The following is a 21,157-nucleotide window of genomic DNA, read 5'->3' as shown; positions in this document are numbered from 1 at the left end:
ACAATCCCCCTTGGCAAAGATATACAGAAGCGGAATTGTACATGCAGCAACTTTTCCTCCTACTATGCCTTGTCCAAAGTTAGTTACAGGGTGCGCATCTAGGTTTGATCTGATCAGCAAATCCATCATTTTTGATGAAGGGCAGAGGGTGTTAGCCAATATTGGCGGACAAGCGATCGAGGAAGCATTTAACATTCCCCAGTACAATATCATGACAGTGGTGATGATGGATCAGGCAGTCAAATCATTTCAGGATAACCAAGAAGCTTATTTCACACATCTAAAGCAGGATTGGCTACACGAGAGAAAGAAAGGAGTAACCAGATCATCAAAACTCACATTGGCGGACTTCAAATCAGAATATGGCGATCTCATTGTGCTTCTCAACCGGATCATGGGCCTAGCTCAAGGTATGCAATTCGAAAACTGGATGTACTTCTTTATTGATGAAATTGAAAAAGGAAAAAGAAGATTTGATTGGGCTAGGATTATAAGCAACAATCTAGAGTTGCAACTTAGAACTGTACAAAACCAAATGCAATTCTACATGGGATCCTACTGTTTTACCTAATTGCTAGATTGTATAAAAGTCCAAGACTTAAGGCCTTAGGAGAAGTTGGCAGTGGGTCGGGGCAATATTTGGTGCATGAATGCTATCCACAGCTTCATTTGCACAACAAAGATTACAAAATGTTTTGTGGCACCTTTGCCATGAAGATAGTAAGGGTATTACGAGGGACACCTACTAGAAGACTCTCATCGGAAGCAAAAGCAAAGATAAATAAGTGTGGGAGTTGGTTCATCCAATTTCCACAATTTACGTACATTAGAGTAGCAAGAAGCATAGTTTGTCCCAAGAGGCTTCCAAGATACCCACCCGACAAGGTAGTTTTGATGAAATTGGCTAGGCAACTTGAGCATTATGATAGAATAATGAAACTCGAGGGTAAGACACAGATGACCTTCTCATTCGGAATTGGCAGTGATAGTTGCCCCAATCGTGTCACCTTTGCAGCTGCGGAGAACGAATTGGAATGGTATCATTTAGGATGGTACAGAGCAAGGCAAGGATTCGATCTTAATAGTCTTATCAAGGTATCTCATGGAAATGCGTCTAAATGTGTTCCCACTATAGAAGACTTTTGGGCCAATGCCAAGGATGACTTTCATGTGAGAAAGCTAGCTTTCTCAAGATTGTCGCTGAACATGATTAGAGATATCAAATGGAGAGGCCTTGATATTCCCGATCAAATAGAAGATGATGGAAATGTGTTGAGAGAAGATTATGATACACTAGAAGGAACAGAGTTGAATCCAGTAGATTGGGATGACCATCAGGATCCTTCCTTGGAGGCAGTTACAAGAGCTGTTGAAATAAAATCGCCCAAATTAGGGCAGAAATTGCAGCTCCTTGGCAAAAATCAGAATTTGCAAAAATCGCCTAGCAAAGAGAAGTTTCAGATCTGCTCTAGAGAAGCCGCCATGCATGAGAATTTGGCCTAGGAAAATCGCCAAAATGAAGCTGCTTAAATATGACGGATCTTGCTGCCTTTGGATACTGAAAATTGCCAAGAAAAAGTGCAGATCTGCCCTTTAAAAATCGCCAAACATGGGGAAGCAGCTCCAAATTATCTTTAAAAAATTGTCAACACCATGCAAATCTGCCCTAGTTGAAAAAAATCACCCAAGAGGATGCCAATTTGCCTAAGAAAAATCGCTCAAAGAGGAGAAAATCTGCCCTTAGCAAAATCGCCTAAGCACCAAAGAGGAGTGAGGAATGAAGAAATAAAGGGGAAGAGCTTCCTCTTATACCCCAATTGCCTCTCCCTTCCTAGCTGACCGACTAGGACCCTGGGAGCAAAAATAAATTAATTAGAATACCAAAACTGGCCCCCAATTAAATACTTAGCCAAAATTTAACTTTGCCAGAATGAAATTTACTTTTAAAAATTGCCAATTAGACCAAAATTGCAAAAAGAAAGTAAATAATGCCTTGAAGATGCTAAATGTTTCCATTTAATGATAATTTAGCAAATAATATGTTATTAAAATCTGATTTTGGCTAGCCAAAAGCCATTTTTCAATATTAAATTGCCAATTTCATTAAAGACTTAAAAAAATTTCAAGACAATTTTAGTCCATTTAAAGCAAATTTTTTGCAATTCAATTCAAATCAATTTTGCTAAGCAATTTTAGTTTTTTGACGAAAATAAAATCATCTCTAGAGTCTAAAATCGATTTTGCAATTTGATTTCATCTTCACGAAAAAAAAAAAAATCTCACCAAAGAAATTCAAGATTTTCGAAAAATTCAAATCTAACAAAATTTCACTTTTTGAAAATTATCCAAATTTACATAATTATATCCAAATTTTTAAAAAATCGATTTTGCTAAGCAATTTTAGTTTTTTGACGAAAATAAAATCATCTCTAGAGTCTAAAATCGATTTTGCAATTTGATTTCATCTTCACGAAAAAAAAATCTCACCAAAGAAATTCAAGATTTTCCAAAAATTCAAATCTAACAAAATTTCACTTTTTGAAAATTATCCAAATTTACATAATTATATTCATATTTTCAAAAGATATCATCTAAGTACAATTTTTACAATTTTATCCTGCCTAGAGTTGTTCTTTGAAATTTGTCCAGCCTAAGGATGAAATTGGTTGTTCTGGAAAATCAAGTTGAAACCGGGTGAAAAAGAAAATCACAATCAATCAAATCCCTCCTGGCCTGAAGGCGTCCAAGGTGTGAAATGTTCAAATTTGAAACCTCTTGACCGAAAAATTGCTAAGGCAACCAAAACAAGGGGGTCTCCAAAAGTTTGGGGCGATGGTGTGAAAACCTCACAACATCTAGCATCAACCCAAAGAAATGTTCCTGAACATTTCGAGAAATAAGTAACTTAGAACAAAAAATTTTGGGATGGCTTATCCGAAAAATCTACTTAAGGACAAGCACTCAACGAGGTAAAGACCTCTCAAGTTGAACCCAAGCACCCTAACCATAAGTTACTCACACGTGTGCAAATGAATTTTTTCTCGCTCGACAAGAACTTGATAACTCTTAGATCCATTAAACTTAGCTATTATAATAACCTTACTTCAAAAGCAACCTGGATAGAGCCCCGCTGCCAGTCAGGTGTCTATGGCCCTGATGGAGTTATCACTGTGGCACCACAATCATGGTTCTACCTTTAGTGATTATTTTTATAGCACCAATAGAGATGATTGCACACCCTTGAACCAAATTTCATCTTATATTTTCCACTTTAATACTGCTTTTTCTCTTGTCCCATGATATTTTCTCTTTTTCTTTTCTTTTCAATATTTTGTTTGGTTTGTAGGCAATGAAGCTTGCGAAGGATTTGGAAGACCACAGTGGCGCTGAAGCAGGTGTATGATTTTTACTAAGTCCAATTTCACTTCAAAACATCAAGAACTCAAAGCAATTAAGTGTGAGTAGAATGTTATAACCATGCCAGAGATAACTCAAGAACCTCTATCGAGTTCGACCCAAATTTAGTACAAGTCCTACCATAGACCAACAACTAAGCACATCCTTTAACCTTTGAACCTCGTCAAATATATTCAAAAAATGAACTAGACAGACTCCGTTTTGTCACTAAAATGTAAAATCTACACACCCCGCCCACGAGTGATAACATGGACCCCCCTTTGCCCTTGCAAAGGCCCAAAACCAAAATTGCCTTCCGACTGAGGGAAGCTAAAAAAAATTTCAAGTCAAATGACTTGATGCAAATCAAGCTCAAGCTCCCTCACAACACCTAAACTAAACTACTAAAATAAATCTACTCTAACCAACTGAAAGGGAAACTTTAATCTACCCAATTGAAAGGAAACTTAATCTAAGCCACACACGAAAGCAAACTAAACTACTCTCCTGAACCAAATGGTCCAAGACAAACCTACCCTAACTATGTACAAGACCCTAAAGGGACAACACTAACCGATCTAATATATACACAGGATCTAACATGGTTTCTCAGGATGTTCAGAAGTAACAAGGTTTGGGTGATAGTTCTCAATTTCGCAAACTCATCCTTGTACTCTGAAAAAAAAGTTTGTCACCTCAAACTCAAACTCTAGAAAATTATCATGCAAGATCAACAATTGAGGCAACTCATAGGGTCCATGATTAATCCAAATACAAGTTGTTTCTCCAGAATTTCCATAATCAAAATAAAAACTTTCAAACCTTTCATCTTTAAGAGCAGGGAAAGAAACAACCTGGTGTGCTTTAGGTGGTAACTCTTGTTTAAACCTCAATTAATCATCCACAGCTTCAAGAGGTCGCAATTGGTGATGAATCTTCCCTCTAACATCTACATCGAACTCATTGGTAGTCCAGGCAGAATCAATCTTGGAATCAAGCTCATGAAATATCGTCTTTGGGGGCTTGTCCCTGTGAACAGTGAACCATGAATCCTTGTGAATCTCCTCAAGTGTATCCTCAAAAATCAAGGATTTTTTGATATTCTCCCCATCAAACACCTCTCCAAGTTGTTCGAACACAATATCCAACTGTAGCATCAACCCAATCTGTTCTTTATTTTCCTTTTCCATGGGAGCAACTTGATCACCACTCAACAATCCTTGCATATCCTCGCCAATAGAAGCTTCCTCATCTAGCATGTAATTTCCATTTGAATTCTCTTTAGGAACATCTTGCAATTCTTTATATAGGCTCTCACCAAACATAGCACCTTCAAGACTGGTAGGAGAACCATCCTACGTCTTTGTGAGTTGCCCATCAACTTCCATTTCAAGTGGCAAAATTTCTGGAGGTTGAAGTTGATGGTGAATCATGCCACTTGCAACAACTTTATCACCTTGAAAGGCTTTGGGTGATGACTCCTTTTGTATTTCTTCCATAGGATCTTCAAGCATCCCCCCAAAGAATGTAGTGGAGATAGCGCCTTGTATTGGTTTATCAATATTTTCCTCATATTTGAACTCTCTCGTGATATCTTGTAATTCTTTGTTCAACTCACCCACTTGATTATTTTCCTCTTCAAGGACATTTGAAACTTCTTTCAATGCATCCTCAAGAGTCACCCCTTGAATTATGCATGAAGGCTCACCAAAGATGTCCTTTTCGTCCACCTTTTGATGTTCCATTTGTAGTTCTTCGTGGGCCCTCACATGTTGACCTTTGCCTACCATCTTTTCTCTCTCTTGGATAAATTCAATTGTTTTCTCAATTTTCTTGTCAACCTCTCCATCTCGTGATATAATGTGTGAAGGTTCATCCACTAGCTTATCTTGAACATTAGAATCAACCATATCATCTTGATAAATCTTACCCTCTTCATTCTTCGGTGTCCAACTTAAAAGCTGAAAGAAATCTTTACCACCCCCCACTGATATTTCCTCATACCAACCAAATTGAAACTTGACCAAGTAAATGGTGTCTTGGCAAGATGGGCAAGTAGATTATGAATGTGAGAGATTGTGTACACTGCACCAAGAACTTCTTCCATATATGTTTTTTGATTCCCTATTGATATCTTCTTTGAAAACAAGAAAATCTTCCTCCGAATTGACAAGAACTACAAGCTCATGTATTTGTGAAAAAGAAAAATTTCTTCTTAATGCCAAGTCCACTCTCAAGAGAAACACCAAACAATCCAACTCCTCATGATCCGTAATACCATGTATCCTGCACTTTCCTAATGCTGCAAGTTGAGACAAATCCAATGGAGGTAACCTTTTGTTCAAATCAAACCAAATGGGAAGAATGTCCACTCGCCTACCCATTGAGAAACCTTTCTTTCTCTTTTTCTCTTTTTTTTTTTGAATTTTTTGATTTTTTGATTTTATTTTTTATTTTTTATTTTTTTCACTTTAAAAGAGATCTCTCATCTCAAATCTAGCTTTGAAAGCTCATTCCTCGTCAATCTCTCCTCTGAATTTCCAAGTTGATCCAAGAATGAAAATCATTCAGCCCTCCTTCTAGCGCTAGATAATGTTGATGACGCAACGATGGAGGGTATGTCCACCAATGCTCCAATTTTCTCAAGAACGAATTTAAATCAGCCCTCCTAGCGCTAGATAATGTTGATGGTGCGACGATGGAGGGTATGTGCCTCACCAATGCTCCAATTTCCTCAAGAATGAATTTAAATTCAGCCCTCCCTCTAGCGCTAGATAATGTTAATGGCGCGACGATGGAGGGTATGTGCCTCACCAATGCTCCAATTTCCTCAAGGCTGAATTTAAATTCAGCCCTCCTTCTAGCGCCAGATAATGTTGATATCAGTTTTTATACCACATAACATATTAGCAATTGAATATCTAATACAGAGTATCAAACACCCAATTCCTCTCTTGAAAAGTTACTAATCATGGGACATGTTGGGACTCAAAATCGAAGCCTCGATTTTCAGTACCATTGAGTGAATCAAGCCCTATAAATGCATTTCATGCATATGTAGCCGGTTGCCCTTTGGAAGCATAAGAGGTATTTAATGTTTCTAACACCTTCCATTCAGTGTGCCTATGCGTCCCATGAAGATAAATTGCCATTCCGAGTCATTTCGTGAAGTCCCGTTTTGAGCATTTGTCAAGTCTGCATTTTTGCTCGAGTGTCAAACAACGATAAGAGCCTGTGTTTGCAATTGAATATCTCGCACCCAATGATGTTTCATGACTCGCCACTTTGGGAGTATCTAGTGTCCATATCAGAGAGCCTATGTTTCAGATTTCGAGTCGTGTAGAGTCCGTTTGACTAAGTTTTGAATCCCTCAAAGTTGGTCATTGACTGATGTCATGCTGATGCAATTAGTTCAGAATTCTGGAAGGCCCTATTTGACGAGTTATAACTTTTGATCAGTTGACCCAAATGAGAAAATTCCTGTTGCGTCATATTCTAGGGGTTAGAGACTTTCTATGTTTCAATTTTGAGCTTATAACGACGCTGTTTGATCGGTTTTCAAACACAATTCCGTTTACAATTTATAAAGTTTCACTGGTGTCAACATTTGCAAATTTGTCAGTACCCCTGTTTGTGACATTATAACTCCTAATCCACGATAGGTGAGATCGAATGGATTGTACCACTGTGTTGTACTCCGAAAATACTTCAAGTGTGCCAATTTTCAAATCTTGGCGAATCCATTTGCACATTTTCCCAGGTCAATTCCATTTGTAAAAATTGTTTTTCTGCCATTGTTTCCAGTCAGCAAATTCTGAGTAGCCTGCTTTGACCGCTCGCCATTTGCGCCTAGTTATTCGTCATGAGCCCAAATCACAGATTTATATTCTCCTCATGACAGTGAACCAACACCCCAATTTTCGTTCTCCCAAGTGTCAGTTTACCCAGTTTTTTAAGCCAAATCCGAACACAATTTAGTGTTTTCTGACATGTTTATCTACAGGTGATTCTGAGAAGGTAACTTTGACAACGAATATCATTTGACTGGGAATTCATCATGAGACGAGATTCGACGGGGTAGGAGTATGTAGAACAAAGAATCAGTGTGTCAGTTTTCAGAGCCCAATTAGGTGTTTTGGTCAGTTTTTAAGGCCAGTCAAAAGACCCTCTGACATTAAATTGACAGTTTGCAGATAAAGTGGTAAAATGAGTTTTAACAAATGGATCAGCAATTGAATTTCAATCAAATCATTTTTAGAAAACTAATAGGTCAGTTTGAGAATTTAGTTGTTTGGAAACGAAAAAAAATTTAGTTAGACCCACTTTGGGGCCCGACTAAGTTCATCTGATTGCATAGATATTGACCTGGAATCAAAGGAGTTTTTAAAGGGGTACTATCTCCCATTTCAACATGTTGTGGGTGCACAATTCTCAAGTCATGACTGTTGTTAATGATAGAAGATGAGAGTGATGGAGGTACACAATGTGTTCAAGATCATTTTCAAGATAAGTTCATTTGGTGAGAAGTTAAAAGATATCATTATTGAGAAGGTTATTGCTAGAGTCGTTGTTTAACATTTAAAAGAAGTATTTGGTGCTTCTAAGAGAGGAGATTTCAAGTCTTCTCCAGAATGGATGCATGCTTTTAAATTGCCGTCAATACCTGTGATTCTATCTATGTTGAGAGGGCTTGCCAGGGGACATCTAGCCATGCAACAGTGTATGGATGGAGGAGTATTACCTCTTCTCCATGCACTCGAGGGTGTTTCTGGAAAAAATGAGATTGGTGCAAGAGCAGAGAATTTGCTAGACACCCTTGCAAACACGGATAACAGAGGAGAACACAAGCAATTAAGAGGAACCGGCCTTCTATGATCCATCATCAGAATAAGATAAATATCACAGAGTGTGATTTGAACTAATCGAATCCAAAAGCATTAATGATAGATGGAGATAGCTATTAAACAAATTGGCTGTGATAAGAAATGTGTTCATTTACATGGAGATGGATGTTGAGCAGTTTTGGGTGATTGGAGGTGTGTCTGCGCATCTATTTGCTGTATTCCAGGGTTTGCTTAAGGTTCTGGCTGGTACTGATACAAATTGCACTGTAACATCAAAAGCTAGAGATGATGCCAAATTTTCAGAGTTATATGAATTTAAGTGGACAACCTTGTTGATTCCGCCAACAACATTACTTATAATTAACCTAATTGGAGTTGTTGCCGGTGTCTCTGATGCGATAAATAATGGATACGAGTCCTAGGGCCCTTTGTTTGGAAAATTGTTTTTTGCCTTTTGGGTGATTGTGCATTTGTATCCTTTCCTAAAAGGTTTGATGGGGAGACAGAACAGGACACCAACAATTGTCGTTGTGTGGTCCATTTTACTTGCATCTCTATTCTCCCTCGTATGGGTCCGGATTAATCCATTCATTGCCAAATCAGATGGACCAACATTGGAGGAATGTGGCTTAGACTGTGAATAAGCTTTAAAATGTGACTCTTAAACAAATAACTGGACAGTCTTGTAGCATATTGACATCGGAAGAGTAGTAATTTTGATGAAATTGATGTCTGGAAAGCATTTCTACTAGTGATGGTGATGAGAAAGTTTTGCAACTTATGCAAAGCTGAATGACCCCTCTGATTATGGTTGGGGATAAAATTAAAGAGGAAAACGCATGAGGGGTAGTTGCTCGTAGGGAGCTCCACAAGATAACTCACGCCCAAAATAGAGGGAGCTTCACGCAACAAAAAAGTTAATGGAAAGTTGCAGCATATGAAAATAAAGAACTCCATACGCAAGAGAAGACCTTGCACATCAAAACAAGGGGCCGTATAAAGAAAAAAGCCCACGCCATAGACCCACGCAGCCGGTAAACATTCCAAGTCACATACAATTTGAGAAAGCAGAGCAATCCGCAGGGCATCAAGAAGGGAGCCCACACGGCACAAGGAGATTGAGGCATATGCTATAATGGAGGAAAACTTACAATAGTCTATATCTGATCAAGCAAGCTCAAAAAACACAACTCGTTCACGCCAAAAAGGAAGAGGCAGAGCATCATTGACATAGCGGCATGAAGAGAAAAACACAGCTATAAAGAAGCCGCAGGGGGAGCATGGGAAAACGCCAATGTTTTAAAACAAAGAGGAAAAGGAGATTTGCTGATGAAACGATTGCCCGATATCCTACCGAAGTAATGAGCTTTGTGTTGTTGGGGCCATAGTTCCATGTCTGTAGAATGGTAGTCTCTTTCGATAGAAGATCTACTCTTACTTTTATCATTGCGTCCAGCAACACGTCCTCCCAGTATATGACTGTCTTGTTGTGGGCAGTTATGTATGGGTGGGTTGTGTTCACGAATTTCTCAAGCAGCTCGCTCAGAGTTCCTCCCTGCTCGAGGAATTTCTGATTCTCATGATTTTCTTTCCAATAGCCAGGGACGATTTCATCATTGCCTCCATGGTAGAAATTATCAGGGAACATGGAAGCCAAGTCATTTATGACATTTTTGACAACTTTGTATGTGTTCAAGTGGAGAGGATTGAGATGGAAGCCAAGTCAGAGAAAAAACAAAGTGACCATGTCTCAGGAAAGACCCTGCACAGAGAAGGAGAAAACACTGTCCAAAGGCATTTATCCCACATCGCCTGTATGTGGTCTTGCTTGAGTCTTTAAATACGATTCCACACAATTGATGAGTGTTCAAAAGAGAACACCTTTTAAAGGCAGCTCCTTGCGCAGGTGGGCCCGTGGTCAGCCAGAAAGAGATAGTAATTTTAAATGAACACGTAACCTAGACTATGACGTCAACAGGAATGAGCCGTCGAAAAAGTTGAAGAATCCGACAAGTCGCCATGTCGCTTGCTGAAAAATTCCAGGTTTTGCGGTAGCGACATAGCAAATTGCCGAAAAACCATGAAAATCTGGTGAGAAGGTTGCGGGTCCCGCCTATAGTTTGACAGCAAATCAAGTAGTGACAAGTGGCAACCAGAGAGTGTGTGCATCAAGGAGACTGTGATGTGGCGAAATCTAGACCAACCACAAGGTGCCACGTGGCACGGACTTCAAGACAGACTGTGATGTGGCGGCAGATATCTCAAATCCACCAGATCATGCCATGTGGCAGATCTGAGGGTAGTCGCTATGTCGCGATGAGAAAGTTGCTCGAGAGATAATATAGCGACATAGCGACTCAATAGGAAGATGACACGTGGCAATGACATGGCAGCAAGGTGGACCAGTTTGACAGTGACACGTGGCGGAGGTTCCTGACGTGGCACGCCTCCCGAGGTGCTGATGTGGCGCCCTGTTGATAGGAATGGATGAGTGTACATGGAATGAGCAAATCAGAAGATGACACGTGTCAAGGTCGGTCAACCAAGTTTGACCCGGATGGGATTCTGAAGGAAATTCAAATTTCAAATTTCATAAAAAAGTTAATTTTTCTTAGAATCACATGCAAGGCAGATTTTAAATAAATATTTGAACTTTTGTATAGTTTAAACTTTGGGAAAAGTTTAAATTTTTGCAAAATATTATGCAAACCATGGAGTTGGGAGCCTAAACTTCAAAAGACCATAATTGGGGCTATTTTTATCCAAAATAGGCACTCCAATATATCGTTGGAACCGGAACAATCTAAATTTTTTGAATATAAGGTTGATTTTTGCACAAGTGCTCATTGGTTCACACTATAAGCCAATTTGTAAATTTCGGGGCGTTCTCAGTAGAATGGGTGTTTTTCATCACTGATCATCAGAATTAGTTAAAGGAGAGATATGAAGACTTATTGAAGTCTGAATGTGGAGAAAATCAACTTTAAACAGTTTTCTTGCATTCTAGAGGCCATTTTAACTGATTTTCACTTTTTACCTTGAGTTCATTTTAACATCAAAAATCAGTTACGTTCTTTCATCATCAAGTATCTCAAATATTTCTTGCTTGTAGAAACCAAATGATGAAGATTTGATTCTAGCAGTTGAGGAGAGAAGGTAGAGAGATTCTTTTCAGCTTCTTGAGGGAGAATTCTGAAGGGACACATGTCAGTTACAGAGCAGATCTAGGAATTCACCTCCTCCTATATGATTCTCATTCTTTCTCATTCTACAGGTTCCAGTTTGTTGGAGAAAAATTGCTCATGGCTGTGATACCAGGTTTTGGTTCTAGTCTTGATGTATTCCCAATACTAAGACACCATTCTTTAGCATAATTCTCTTATATGAACAGCAGTAGTGCAAATTATAGTATAGGTTCAGATCTATTAGGTGTTTTATGTTTTCATTTCATGCATATGAATGTATTATTTCAAGGAAATTAATACAAAGAACAGCAGGTTGAGTTTCATTTTGAATCTTGTCTCCTTTATCAGTAATCTTCAGTGTTCTATGATCTTTGAACAAAGAGCCTAGGTCGTAGTTGCAGTCCCTTAAGGTTGTATGTTATTTCATTGTTGCTTATAACTCAAGAGGTTATGTAAACACTTCAGGGAAATCAACAGGGTTGCAAGTTTACTAATGGGGATATCATGTAAGAATGGGATTTAAGTTGAACATGGATGTCTGTTCATAAGTTGAATGGATAGATCAGATATCTGAAGATACAAATATGTCTCAGGTACCCATGTGTATGTATTTGATTCATAGAATTGCCCAATGGATTAGGCACTAATCGGTTACATGATCAATTGTTCATGTTGCTGCATATTAGGGGTTTTTTTGAGTTCAACATTATTAATCAAACGTTTTTCCCTTCATGTTGAAGACCTGAAAAGTCTAACCCTCACTCAGCTTATGAATTTCATTGATTCGCATTTAGCTACTGTAGATCTGTGTTATTACATGAGTTATTAGGAGATATAAGGGGTTTTGATCTGCAATTATTAGGTTTAGATCTATGTTTAAATTGCACAGGTACCATACATCAAAACTTCAAGGTCCACCTTCCTAGGTCTTGCAGAGCCTGAAGTAGAAGAAGGGTCTAGCCTTATAGTTGGCCTGGTGTCTGAAGTGATATGTTGAAGATGGGAGTTAGCTGCCCCTAGATGTGTCATATTCTCATCGGGGTAATTGGAAACTTATAACGTTTTCAAACACCAACAGGACATGAGAATAACTCCAATGTTTCTTACACCTGTGGATACTAACTCAGTATATCAATGTGATTTGTTGGTAATCACGTAGGCGGCCTTACGCTATTCATTTGAGGATGACTTGGGTTTTTGGTGAGATGGTGATGATTTTGTATGAGTGTTAGGTGATGTTGATGGCGACAGTGATGGTGGAGGATGTAGCACTAGATAATGTTGATTGTGCGAGGAGGCAATAATGCTTCTAATGACTTCTACCTTCCTAACTTTCTTAGAGTGAAATTCAACTACTCAACTACTTGCTATTCTACTCCTACTCCTATGAATGGAAAGATTAGCAAATGGACGGGGATCGAATCTAATGAAAGCTTACCAGCGGCTCCACCTCCATAGATGCAATGATTCAAAGGAAAAGAGAACAAGTTTACCGCACAAGGCTCCCTAACTAGCGGCTAAGATGTTAGTGGCCTAGTTGTAGATCCCTATCAAACATTCACTAATCATCACCATACAATTAGCCATCTACTTCTACTCTAACAAAATGAAATGAAATCCTACTTTAATTTGAGAGATAAGAACAATGCAATACACCAAAATGATCATGTATATCCACCATGCAAGCCACAACAATGAATAGAGAACAATTTTGATAGTAATGTGAATCAGTTTCTGGATTAGATTGTGTGGTGATTTTTACCATCAACGTTTCGAATCACACTACGTGATCCATCATCAGGATGAGAGAGCAAGAGATGTCACAAGAAATCTGATCACATTAATTTTGATAGTATCTTCGCAACAATTCTACAACATAACTCCCCCACAAATGAGAGCAAAATGGCCTTATATAGAGGCTCCAAAATACAATGAATGGCCGAGATTAAGAGGCGAAATCAAGGGCCAAGATTATATCTTACAAACCCTAATTAGGGTTACCATGATTCAACCAATTACATGAGGGCACCAACTTTGTGGGCCAATGAGAAAATTACAATAATTTGTCAACCAATGAGAACATAGGACACTCGGCATGATTTGATTGCATGCACATGAAAGTGCCACCTCATCAACCTTATCTTATAAATCTATTCAATCTTTGAGACAAGGTGAAGCCTTGGATGCTTGAGCTTGTCCTTAGAAACTTTCTCATCACCACTCGAACTTGCTTGTACTTGATGTCCTGACCCTAAAAGGATGAGGTCTTCATGCACTTGGGGTAATCTTGTCTTGGCCATGATGGCTTTCTTGGATGTGAACTTCTTTGCAACTTGAGAGCTTTACTCTTGGCCACTACCTTGAAATCGAACTTAATCTCCCCCCATTATCCTTGCCTTCCTGGTCTATCAACCTTCCCATTCGAATTTGGTTTGCATGAATAGCAAAGCCTTGCCTAGCCTCAAATATTTTCAAACCACTTCCTCTGAATTTGCTCTTCTTTGAACTTCACTCTTCCTTGAGATTGTGGGGCTTCTTGAATCTCAATCTTCAATCAAATTCGCCCCTTCCATTTGCAATTTCATCAATAAAGAAGTACATCTAGTTTTCGGATTGCATACCTTGAGCTAGGCCCATGATCCGGCTGAGAAGCACCATGAGATCGCCATATTTTGATTTGAAGTGTGCCACTGTGAGCCTCAATGATCTGGTGACTCCTTTCTTTCCTTCGTGTAGCCAATTCAGCTTTTGTAGATCTTTGCCATGGGGAATTGCCCTTCCTTCAATCTGTGCTTTACCTTTATCATTTTTACTGTTCCGACATTGGTATCGGTTATTCACCTCATTTTCAAGAAGAAAGTTGTTTTGGGCATCATATCCTCTGTCTTTCTTAGTGTTTGTTCCCTAGGGTTCTTGCTTGCACTAACATATGCGATCCTAATGAAGTGGTGGATGATGAATGCAAGAAAAACCAAGGGAGACAATATCTAGACAAGAACGAAAGAGAGAAATCAGCTTAAGGACCCCTTTCAACTCTAAATGATTTGAAGTTACCTTTACCAATAGCCGGGTCTTCTTTTGGATTTTAGGATCAGACTTTGAGAATTTCAAACCCCTTGCAAATCTTGAGGCTCTAGCTAGAAAAATCAGAATTTAGTGCTCTCGGAATTGTCCACCATTTGCCCAAAAAAAATAAAAAATCAGACCTTTGATCACAATGACTTCCTTCAAGTAAAATCGCCCGAATTAGGGCAGAAATCGCAGCTCCTTGGCAAAAATCAGAATTTGTAAAAATCGCCTAGCAAAGAGAAGTTTTAGATCTTCCCTAGAGAAGCCGCCATGCATGAGAATTTGGCCCTAGGAAAATCGCCAAAATGAAGGTGCTTAAATATGACGGATCTTGCTGCCTTTGGATACTGAAAATTGCCAAGAAAAAGTGCAGATCTGCCCTCTAAAAATCGCCAAACATGGGGAAGCAGCTCCAAATTATCTTTAAAAAATTGTCAACACCATGCAAATCTACCCTAGTTGAAAAAAATCGCCCAAGTGGATGCCAATCTGCCTTAGAAAAATCACTCATTTAGGAGAAAATCTGCCCTTAGCAAAATCGCCTAAGCACCAAAGAGGAGTGAGGAAAGAAGAAATAAAGGGGGAGAGCTTCCTCTTATATCCCACTTGCCTCTCCCTTCCTAGCTGACCGACTAGGACCCTGGGAGCAAAAATAAATTAATTATAATACCAAAACTGGCCCCCAATTAAATACTTAGCCAAAATTTAACTTTGCCAAGATGAAATTTACTTTTAAAAATTGCCAATTAGACCAAAATTGCAAAAAGAAAGTAAATAATGCCTTGGAGATGCTAAATGTTTTCATTTAATGATAATTTAGCAATTAATATGTCATTAAAATCGGATTTTGGCGAACCAAAAGCCATTTTTCAATATTAAATTGCTAATTTCATTAAAGGCTTAAAAAATTTGAAGCCAATTTTAGTCCATTTAAAGCCAATTTTTTGCAATTCAATTCAAATCAATTTTGCTAAGCAATTTTAGTTTTTTGACGAAAATAAAATCATCTCTAGAGTCTAAAATCAATTTGCAATTTGATTTCATCTTCATGAAAAAAAAAATTCTCAACAAAGAAATTCAAGATTTTCCAAAAATTCAAATCTAACAAAATTTCACTTTTTGAAAATTATCCAAATTTACACAATTATATCCAAATTTTCAAAAGAAATCATCTAACTACAATTTTTACAATTTTATCCTGCCTAGTGTTGTTATTTGAAATTTTTCCGGCCTAAGGATGAAATTAGTTGTTCTGGAAAATCAAGTTGAAACTAGGTGAAGAAGGAAATCACATTAAATCAAATCCCTCCTGGCTTGAAGGCATCCAAGGTGTGAAATGTTCAAATTTGAAACCTCTGGACCGAAAAATTGCTAAGGCAACCAAAAAAAGGGGGTCCCCAAAATTTTGGGGCGATGGTGTGAAAACCTCACAACACCTTTCCTCCCTCAATGCCTTTATCGGATTTGCAAAAGAGTATGAGAAGGACCATGAGAAGACACTACAAGCAGCAAGCAGCATGATGAAATCGGCTGAGCTCAAGATAAAGCATACGCCTTGCCCTCCCATAGAGGAAGTCAACGAAAGGCTAGCTAGGTTTATTGCCTTCGCTAAAAGACTGAAAAAAAAAGGGAGATTTATATTAGAAGATCATTTGATGTAAGCCCAAGTGGCAATTTCTCTTTCTTCTAGGGTAGGACAAGTGTCTAATTTTAATTGGCCACCATTTTGGTGCCTTCTCATTAGTTGTTACTTTTCCACTTTTTTCATTGGTCCATTGGCGAGGTGGCATCTTCTCATTGGCCGATGGGGTGGCAACCCTAATTAGGGTTTTTAGGATTCAATCTAGATCGTCGGTTTTGCCTTTTTATCTCTACCGTCGATTGTACATTTTGGCCTCTATATAAGGCCATTTATTCTCATTTGTAATGGTTGAAGAAAATTGTTGCATAAGATAATGCCAAAATTGCCTCTCTTTATCATTGTTGTGGCTTGCATGGTGATTAAGAACATTTGGTATTGTTGCATGGTTTCTACTTCCACTAGTTAGAATAAGATTTTCATTTTAAAGTTGCTAAAATAGATTTCATTTCAAGTTGCTAAGTAAGATTAAGAGTAGATGGATAGTTGCATGGTAGCATTAGTGGATGTTTGATAGGGATAACTAGGTCACTAGCATCCTAGCGGCTTGTTGGGAAGCCTTGTGTGGTAAACTAGTTCACTTTCCTTTGAATCATTGCATCTATGGAGGTGGAGCCGCTGGTTAACTTTCATTAGATTCGATCCCCGTCCATTTGCTAATCTTTCCATTCATAGAAGTAGGAGTAGAATAGCAGGTAGTTAGGAGTTGGAGTTTTGAAGAGGAAAGTTAGAAAGGGGTAAGTCATAAGAAAATTCACCCTCCATCACCATCACCTTCTCCATCAACATCATCTGGCATTCACCCTCCATCACCATCACCATCACCATCATTCCACCAAGACCAAGTTATCTTCGAATGAATAACGTAAGCCCGCCTACGTGATTACCAGCAAATCACATCGATAACTGAGTTAGTATCCACAAGTGTAAGGAACATTGGAGTTATTCTCATGTCTTCACGAGTATTAACTTTTCAAGAGAGGAATTGAGGATTTGATATCCCATATCAAGTGTTCAATTGCTAATATGTTATGTGGTATAAAAACTGACATCAACATGTTTATCTTGCAAGAATAGGCACCTAAGTTGGAAGGGAAGCAATGGAAGCTAAACCCATGCCTTTTCAAGTTCTGTACAGGCATTCCAAAAGTTGTGGTCACGAGGAATGAAGAGGCTTCTTTGGGCATCTTTATTGGTGGTTTTTGAGCCATTCTCATCCTATAAATTCAGCCTTTTGGTTACAGATTTATGAAAAACATTTGAAAGTAGAGTTTCTTTCAAAGAACAAAGACAAGTGGGGGCATAAGAAGATTGCTCACATGTGCTACCATGGTGGAGGCAAAGAGTAGAATGGTGCTGATAATGCAAGCTTGGCCTCTCTTCTTGGTAGAGTTCTTTCTCGCAAGGATTTATCCACATAAATCCTGTGCTGTGTGATGATTTATGCCTCATTGCTGCTATCTTATGGTGATGTTAATCATTATTTATTGGTGTTAGTTCACATATGATAGGTTTATTAAGATTGATATACAGGCTGATTTTGGCATCATTTACAAAAAGGATCTAATCATGGTTTTCCACATTGAGGCAAGTTGATTTTCAGATTTTCGTGTTGTAGCTATCCAAAACTTGTGTCTCATCCTTTAATTAGTTTATTGGATAGAGATTGATCTTCACAATCTAGGTATTGAACCTGTTTATTTCCCAAGAAACACCAGATTAAAAGAAATCTTTATTAGAAGGTTGGCTGAAAGAAAAATACAAAGCATTAAGCAATACATTGTGTCAACACTCAAAAATGACAGTTTTAGGCTTTCGCCAATGATATTACGGCATTATAAAATGGGTTACATAAATGGATTCGCAGAAGTAAGCAAACTTGTAAAAGATGTGAAAGTAAATAAGCTTCATTTGGTCATCCTAATCAAGCAACGGACGACAAGGCACTGAATGCTTTTCAAATTATTTTCTTTGTGATCCATATCAAAATCAATTAACTTTAATGTGTCATCACCACATGTTTAATATATTTGATACAACATGTATCTGTAGGGAATATGTATTTAATATGCCCAACTGTCTGTACAGCGGTCTGGAGTCTATTGTTTAGATTATTAGAATATGAAATAAAAAGCACATAGACGGAATAAGAATAACATAAACTAGTGCGCAAAAGATCCTTAGCATTTTAGAATGTATAGCAGTGTTCTTATATAAACCTAAGAGATATGATGGGAGTGGACTCAAAGAAATTTGATCTTCTTACCTTTTATGCAATGCAAAATTCCAATGCTTCCCTGATGATATTCTATGGCTCAAAAAGATAATTTGAAAGCCAGAATACAAAACATTTAGCAACCAACTAATATGTCACCACCTTGCTCACCTTGCTGTTTTTTGTCACTGAATTTTCCATTCTTATAAGAATACAGCCCTTAGTAGAAAAAATCTACAGGGTTTTGCCTTGGACATTTTAAAGGATGTTTTGCAGATAATGTTTTTACCCTGCTAACAATTTAGTGAGGTATCTCTGGTTATTATTGGGGTTATGACCAAAATACTACAGATATATATTAACAAGTATCTTATCAAATGTTCTATCATAAATCTGCTAGAAAAACCTATATCATAGCATAGTTATTGTGATAGTCATATGGTTCTAAATGCAAAATAGAACAGTTTGAAAAGTCTGGTACTGATTTATTTTAAATTGTAATTGGCAGTTTAGTGAAGAACATCCACATCATTGATAGAGCCTACTTCCATTTGTGAATAAGTAAATAACATAAGAGTTCATACTGTGTCTCCTAGCATGAATTTAAGACAATTTGAATTGGAACTAAACATACTGATCATATCAAACCATAGGCAATAGATAAGTTTTTCCAATCATATCCAAAAAATCGAAGGAAAAAGTAGGGCTGTCCTATATAAATATAGTTCTTGTTGCTCACTAATACATGAAAATTTGAATCATTTTCTATGTGACTATAAAATGATTAAAACTCTACCAAGATATTGCATTTATGTACTCACATAATTCCCATATTTGAACTCTGATTTTCGACCATTCACAAGAACTTCCCCATAGACTTTAGCTGTGTTGGGTAATATGCCTGCAAAAGGAAAATAAGATATCGGTCTCAGGAACACCTTAAGGAGCATAAAAGTTTATTTTATCAGTATAGAAGAGTGGATTAAACTTCCCAATGTTTGGTTAAAATTCTGTGATAGTATTTAGAAATTAAAAAAGAAGACCCAGTTAAAAATTATGGCATTTGGAGATTATACTCGATACATGCCTAACCAGCTTCTTCTCAATCTGTTCCTTGTCTTTGCTAAAGAATAAGACTCAGCCAAATCACTGATTGTTTCAGAAATTCATAATGTATTTGTAGTTAGAGATGGTGTTACTGATGAAGTGGTTAATAGTAGGTGTTCTGTAACTGAATAAACCCTATCATTTCAACATTATTGGCAATGAGTTGCATATTTTGAGTTAGTCCGTCTCAGGGCATATCAGTGTTTCCAATGTCATCTTAATATGGAACAAAAGTCCGTCTCGGGGAATATCAGTGTTTCCAATGTCATCTTAATATGGAACAAAACATAATTAACTCTGCTACATTTGATTTAGATATTTTCCAAACGCTTTTGGCGAATTTCGCAATTGATAAATCTAAATTGTGAAAAAAGTTAAAGAAAATTGGCATGATTGCCCAATTTTTTCTTTGCCCATATTTCATTAAAAAGAACCCACCCAATTGGCGGTCCATATTGATAAAAGCTTCAAATACCATTCTGAAATTGAAAAAAGACCTGCAAGAGCTCTGAGCAGAGTAGACTTCCCAGACTTTGCAGGGCCCATAATCACAGTGAGGGTACCGGGAACTGCATAGCCTGTGCAACCCTTTACCACCTTATCGGAGTACTTCCTCTTCCCACTAATTGTAACTGTCACATCCCTCCACACAAGGGCTGATCCATGCCTCATATGACTATCAGAAGCCCTTTTCTTTCTCCCCTGGTCTTCATCACTCATATCCTTCTCCAAATCATTCTGCGAAGAAATAGAGCTGGAACTTACATGTTTTTTCCTTTGGGTTTTTGAACCTGAGAAGGAAGATGGTCCCTGTGCATCGGGGGAAGAATATATTTCTTCCATTGCAATCAACAAGGGATTGTTGCAGAGAGACTGCCAAAAATGCTTGATTGTAAATCTGTTTTACTCAAAAGCGGGATTATAAATATGTTATCAATCAAGATCACCGACATTATGCAGAGGGGAAGGTAAAGTCAGAAAAGCAATTATCATCCACATCAAATCAATACAAAAGTCATACAATTATTCCAACAGAGGCCCTACAACTGCCCTTTTGGTTCTTTAACATCAAACGCACAATGGTATCTCGGCTCTCGGATCCTGTGCGATTTATTCAATCAAGCACAACGTTAATTAACGGTAGTACTATCGAGAACAGAAAAAGTAAGCCCTAATGCGCCCATCATGCCATGGTTTCAAATACTAGATCGTAATTTAAGTGAAATATACTGTCGCTGTACATAGAATTTCTGCAAATAGAGAAAACGTGGGGGCAATTCAAAATTATTAAGTAGAATATGGCCCCACTTGAAATGATGAAACGGAGGGTCACCCATCTGAAAATATTTATCTTTCTGCGCTGATTCACCACTGATAATCTGCGACACCATCCAAAGTTGGTATTTCTTCATCGTTGAAAACCCAAAAGTTGTATGGCACATCATGCTTGGATTTGTAATTGTAATTTACGGTGTACAATTATCTGCTGTTATTCCAAACGGTTTTTTATCATTCAGGCAAAATGTAAATTTATTTTCATCTCGCTCTCTTCCAATGTTCTGGCCATCCCGCTTCCTGAACAAAGCAACAAAAGAAAAGCTCGTGACTGACAGAAACAGAACGTTGAGCGCGTTTACCCTTTTACGAAAAGGACGGCTAGCGTTAATCGTGGTTAATCAAACAGAAATTAATTTAGGCTAAA

General features: G+C 37.9%; 1 protein-coding gene across 1 annotated transcript in view; it reads right to left on the bottom strand.

Annotated features, from left to right (window-relative positions):
- The window catches only part of LOC149531961 (ABC transporter G family member 3-like), a 93,814-nt gene extending 73,465 nt beyond the window's left edge, over positions 1–20,349 (bottom strand). The window contains exons 1-2 of the mRNA XM_089811235.1: positions 19,953–20,349; positions 19,170–19,249 (exon numbers count right to left, since the gene is read on the bottom strand). Coding sequence (XP_089667361.1) covers positions 19,170–19,249; positions 19,953–20,298 — 426 coding nt within the window. The 5' untranslated portion in view covers positions 20,299–20,349. The remainder of the gene's footprint in view (positions 1–19,169; positions 19,250–19,952) is intronic.
- Positions 20,350–21,157: the final 808 nt, after the last annotated feature.

The sequence above is a fragment of the Cupressus sempervirens genome, chromosome 11, assembly GCF_028749045.1.
Source record: "Cupressus sempervirens isolate cs-2001-9-10 chromosome 11, ASM2874904v1, whole genome shotgun sequence".
Lineage (NCBI taxonomy): Eukaryota > Viridiplantae > Streptophyta > Pinopsida > Cupressales > Cupressaceae > Cupressus > Cupressus sempervirens.
The sequence above is the reverse complement of the archived record's forward strand: the minus strand, read 5'-3'. Positions and strand labels throughout refer to the sequence as shown.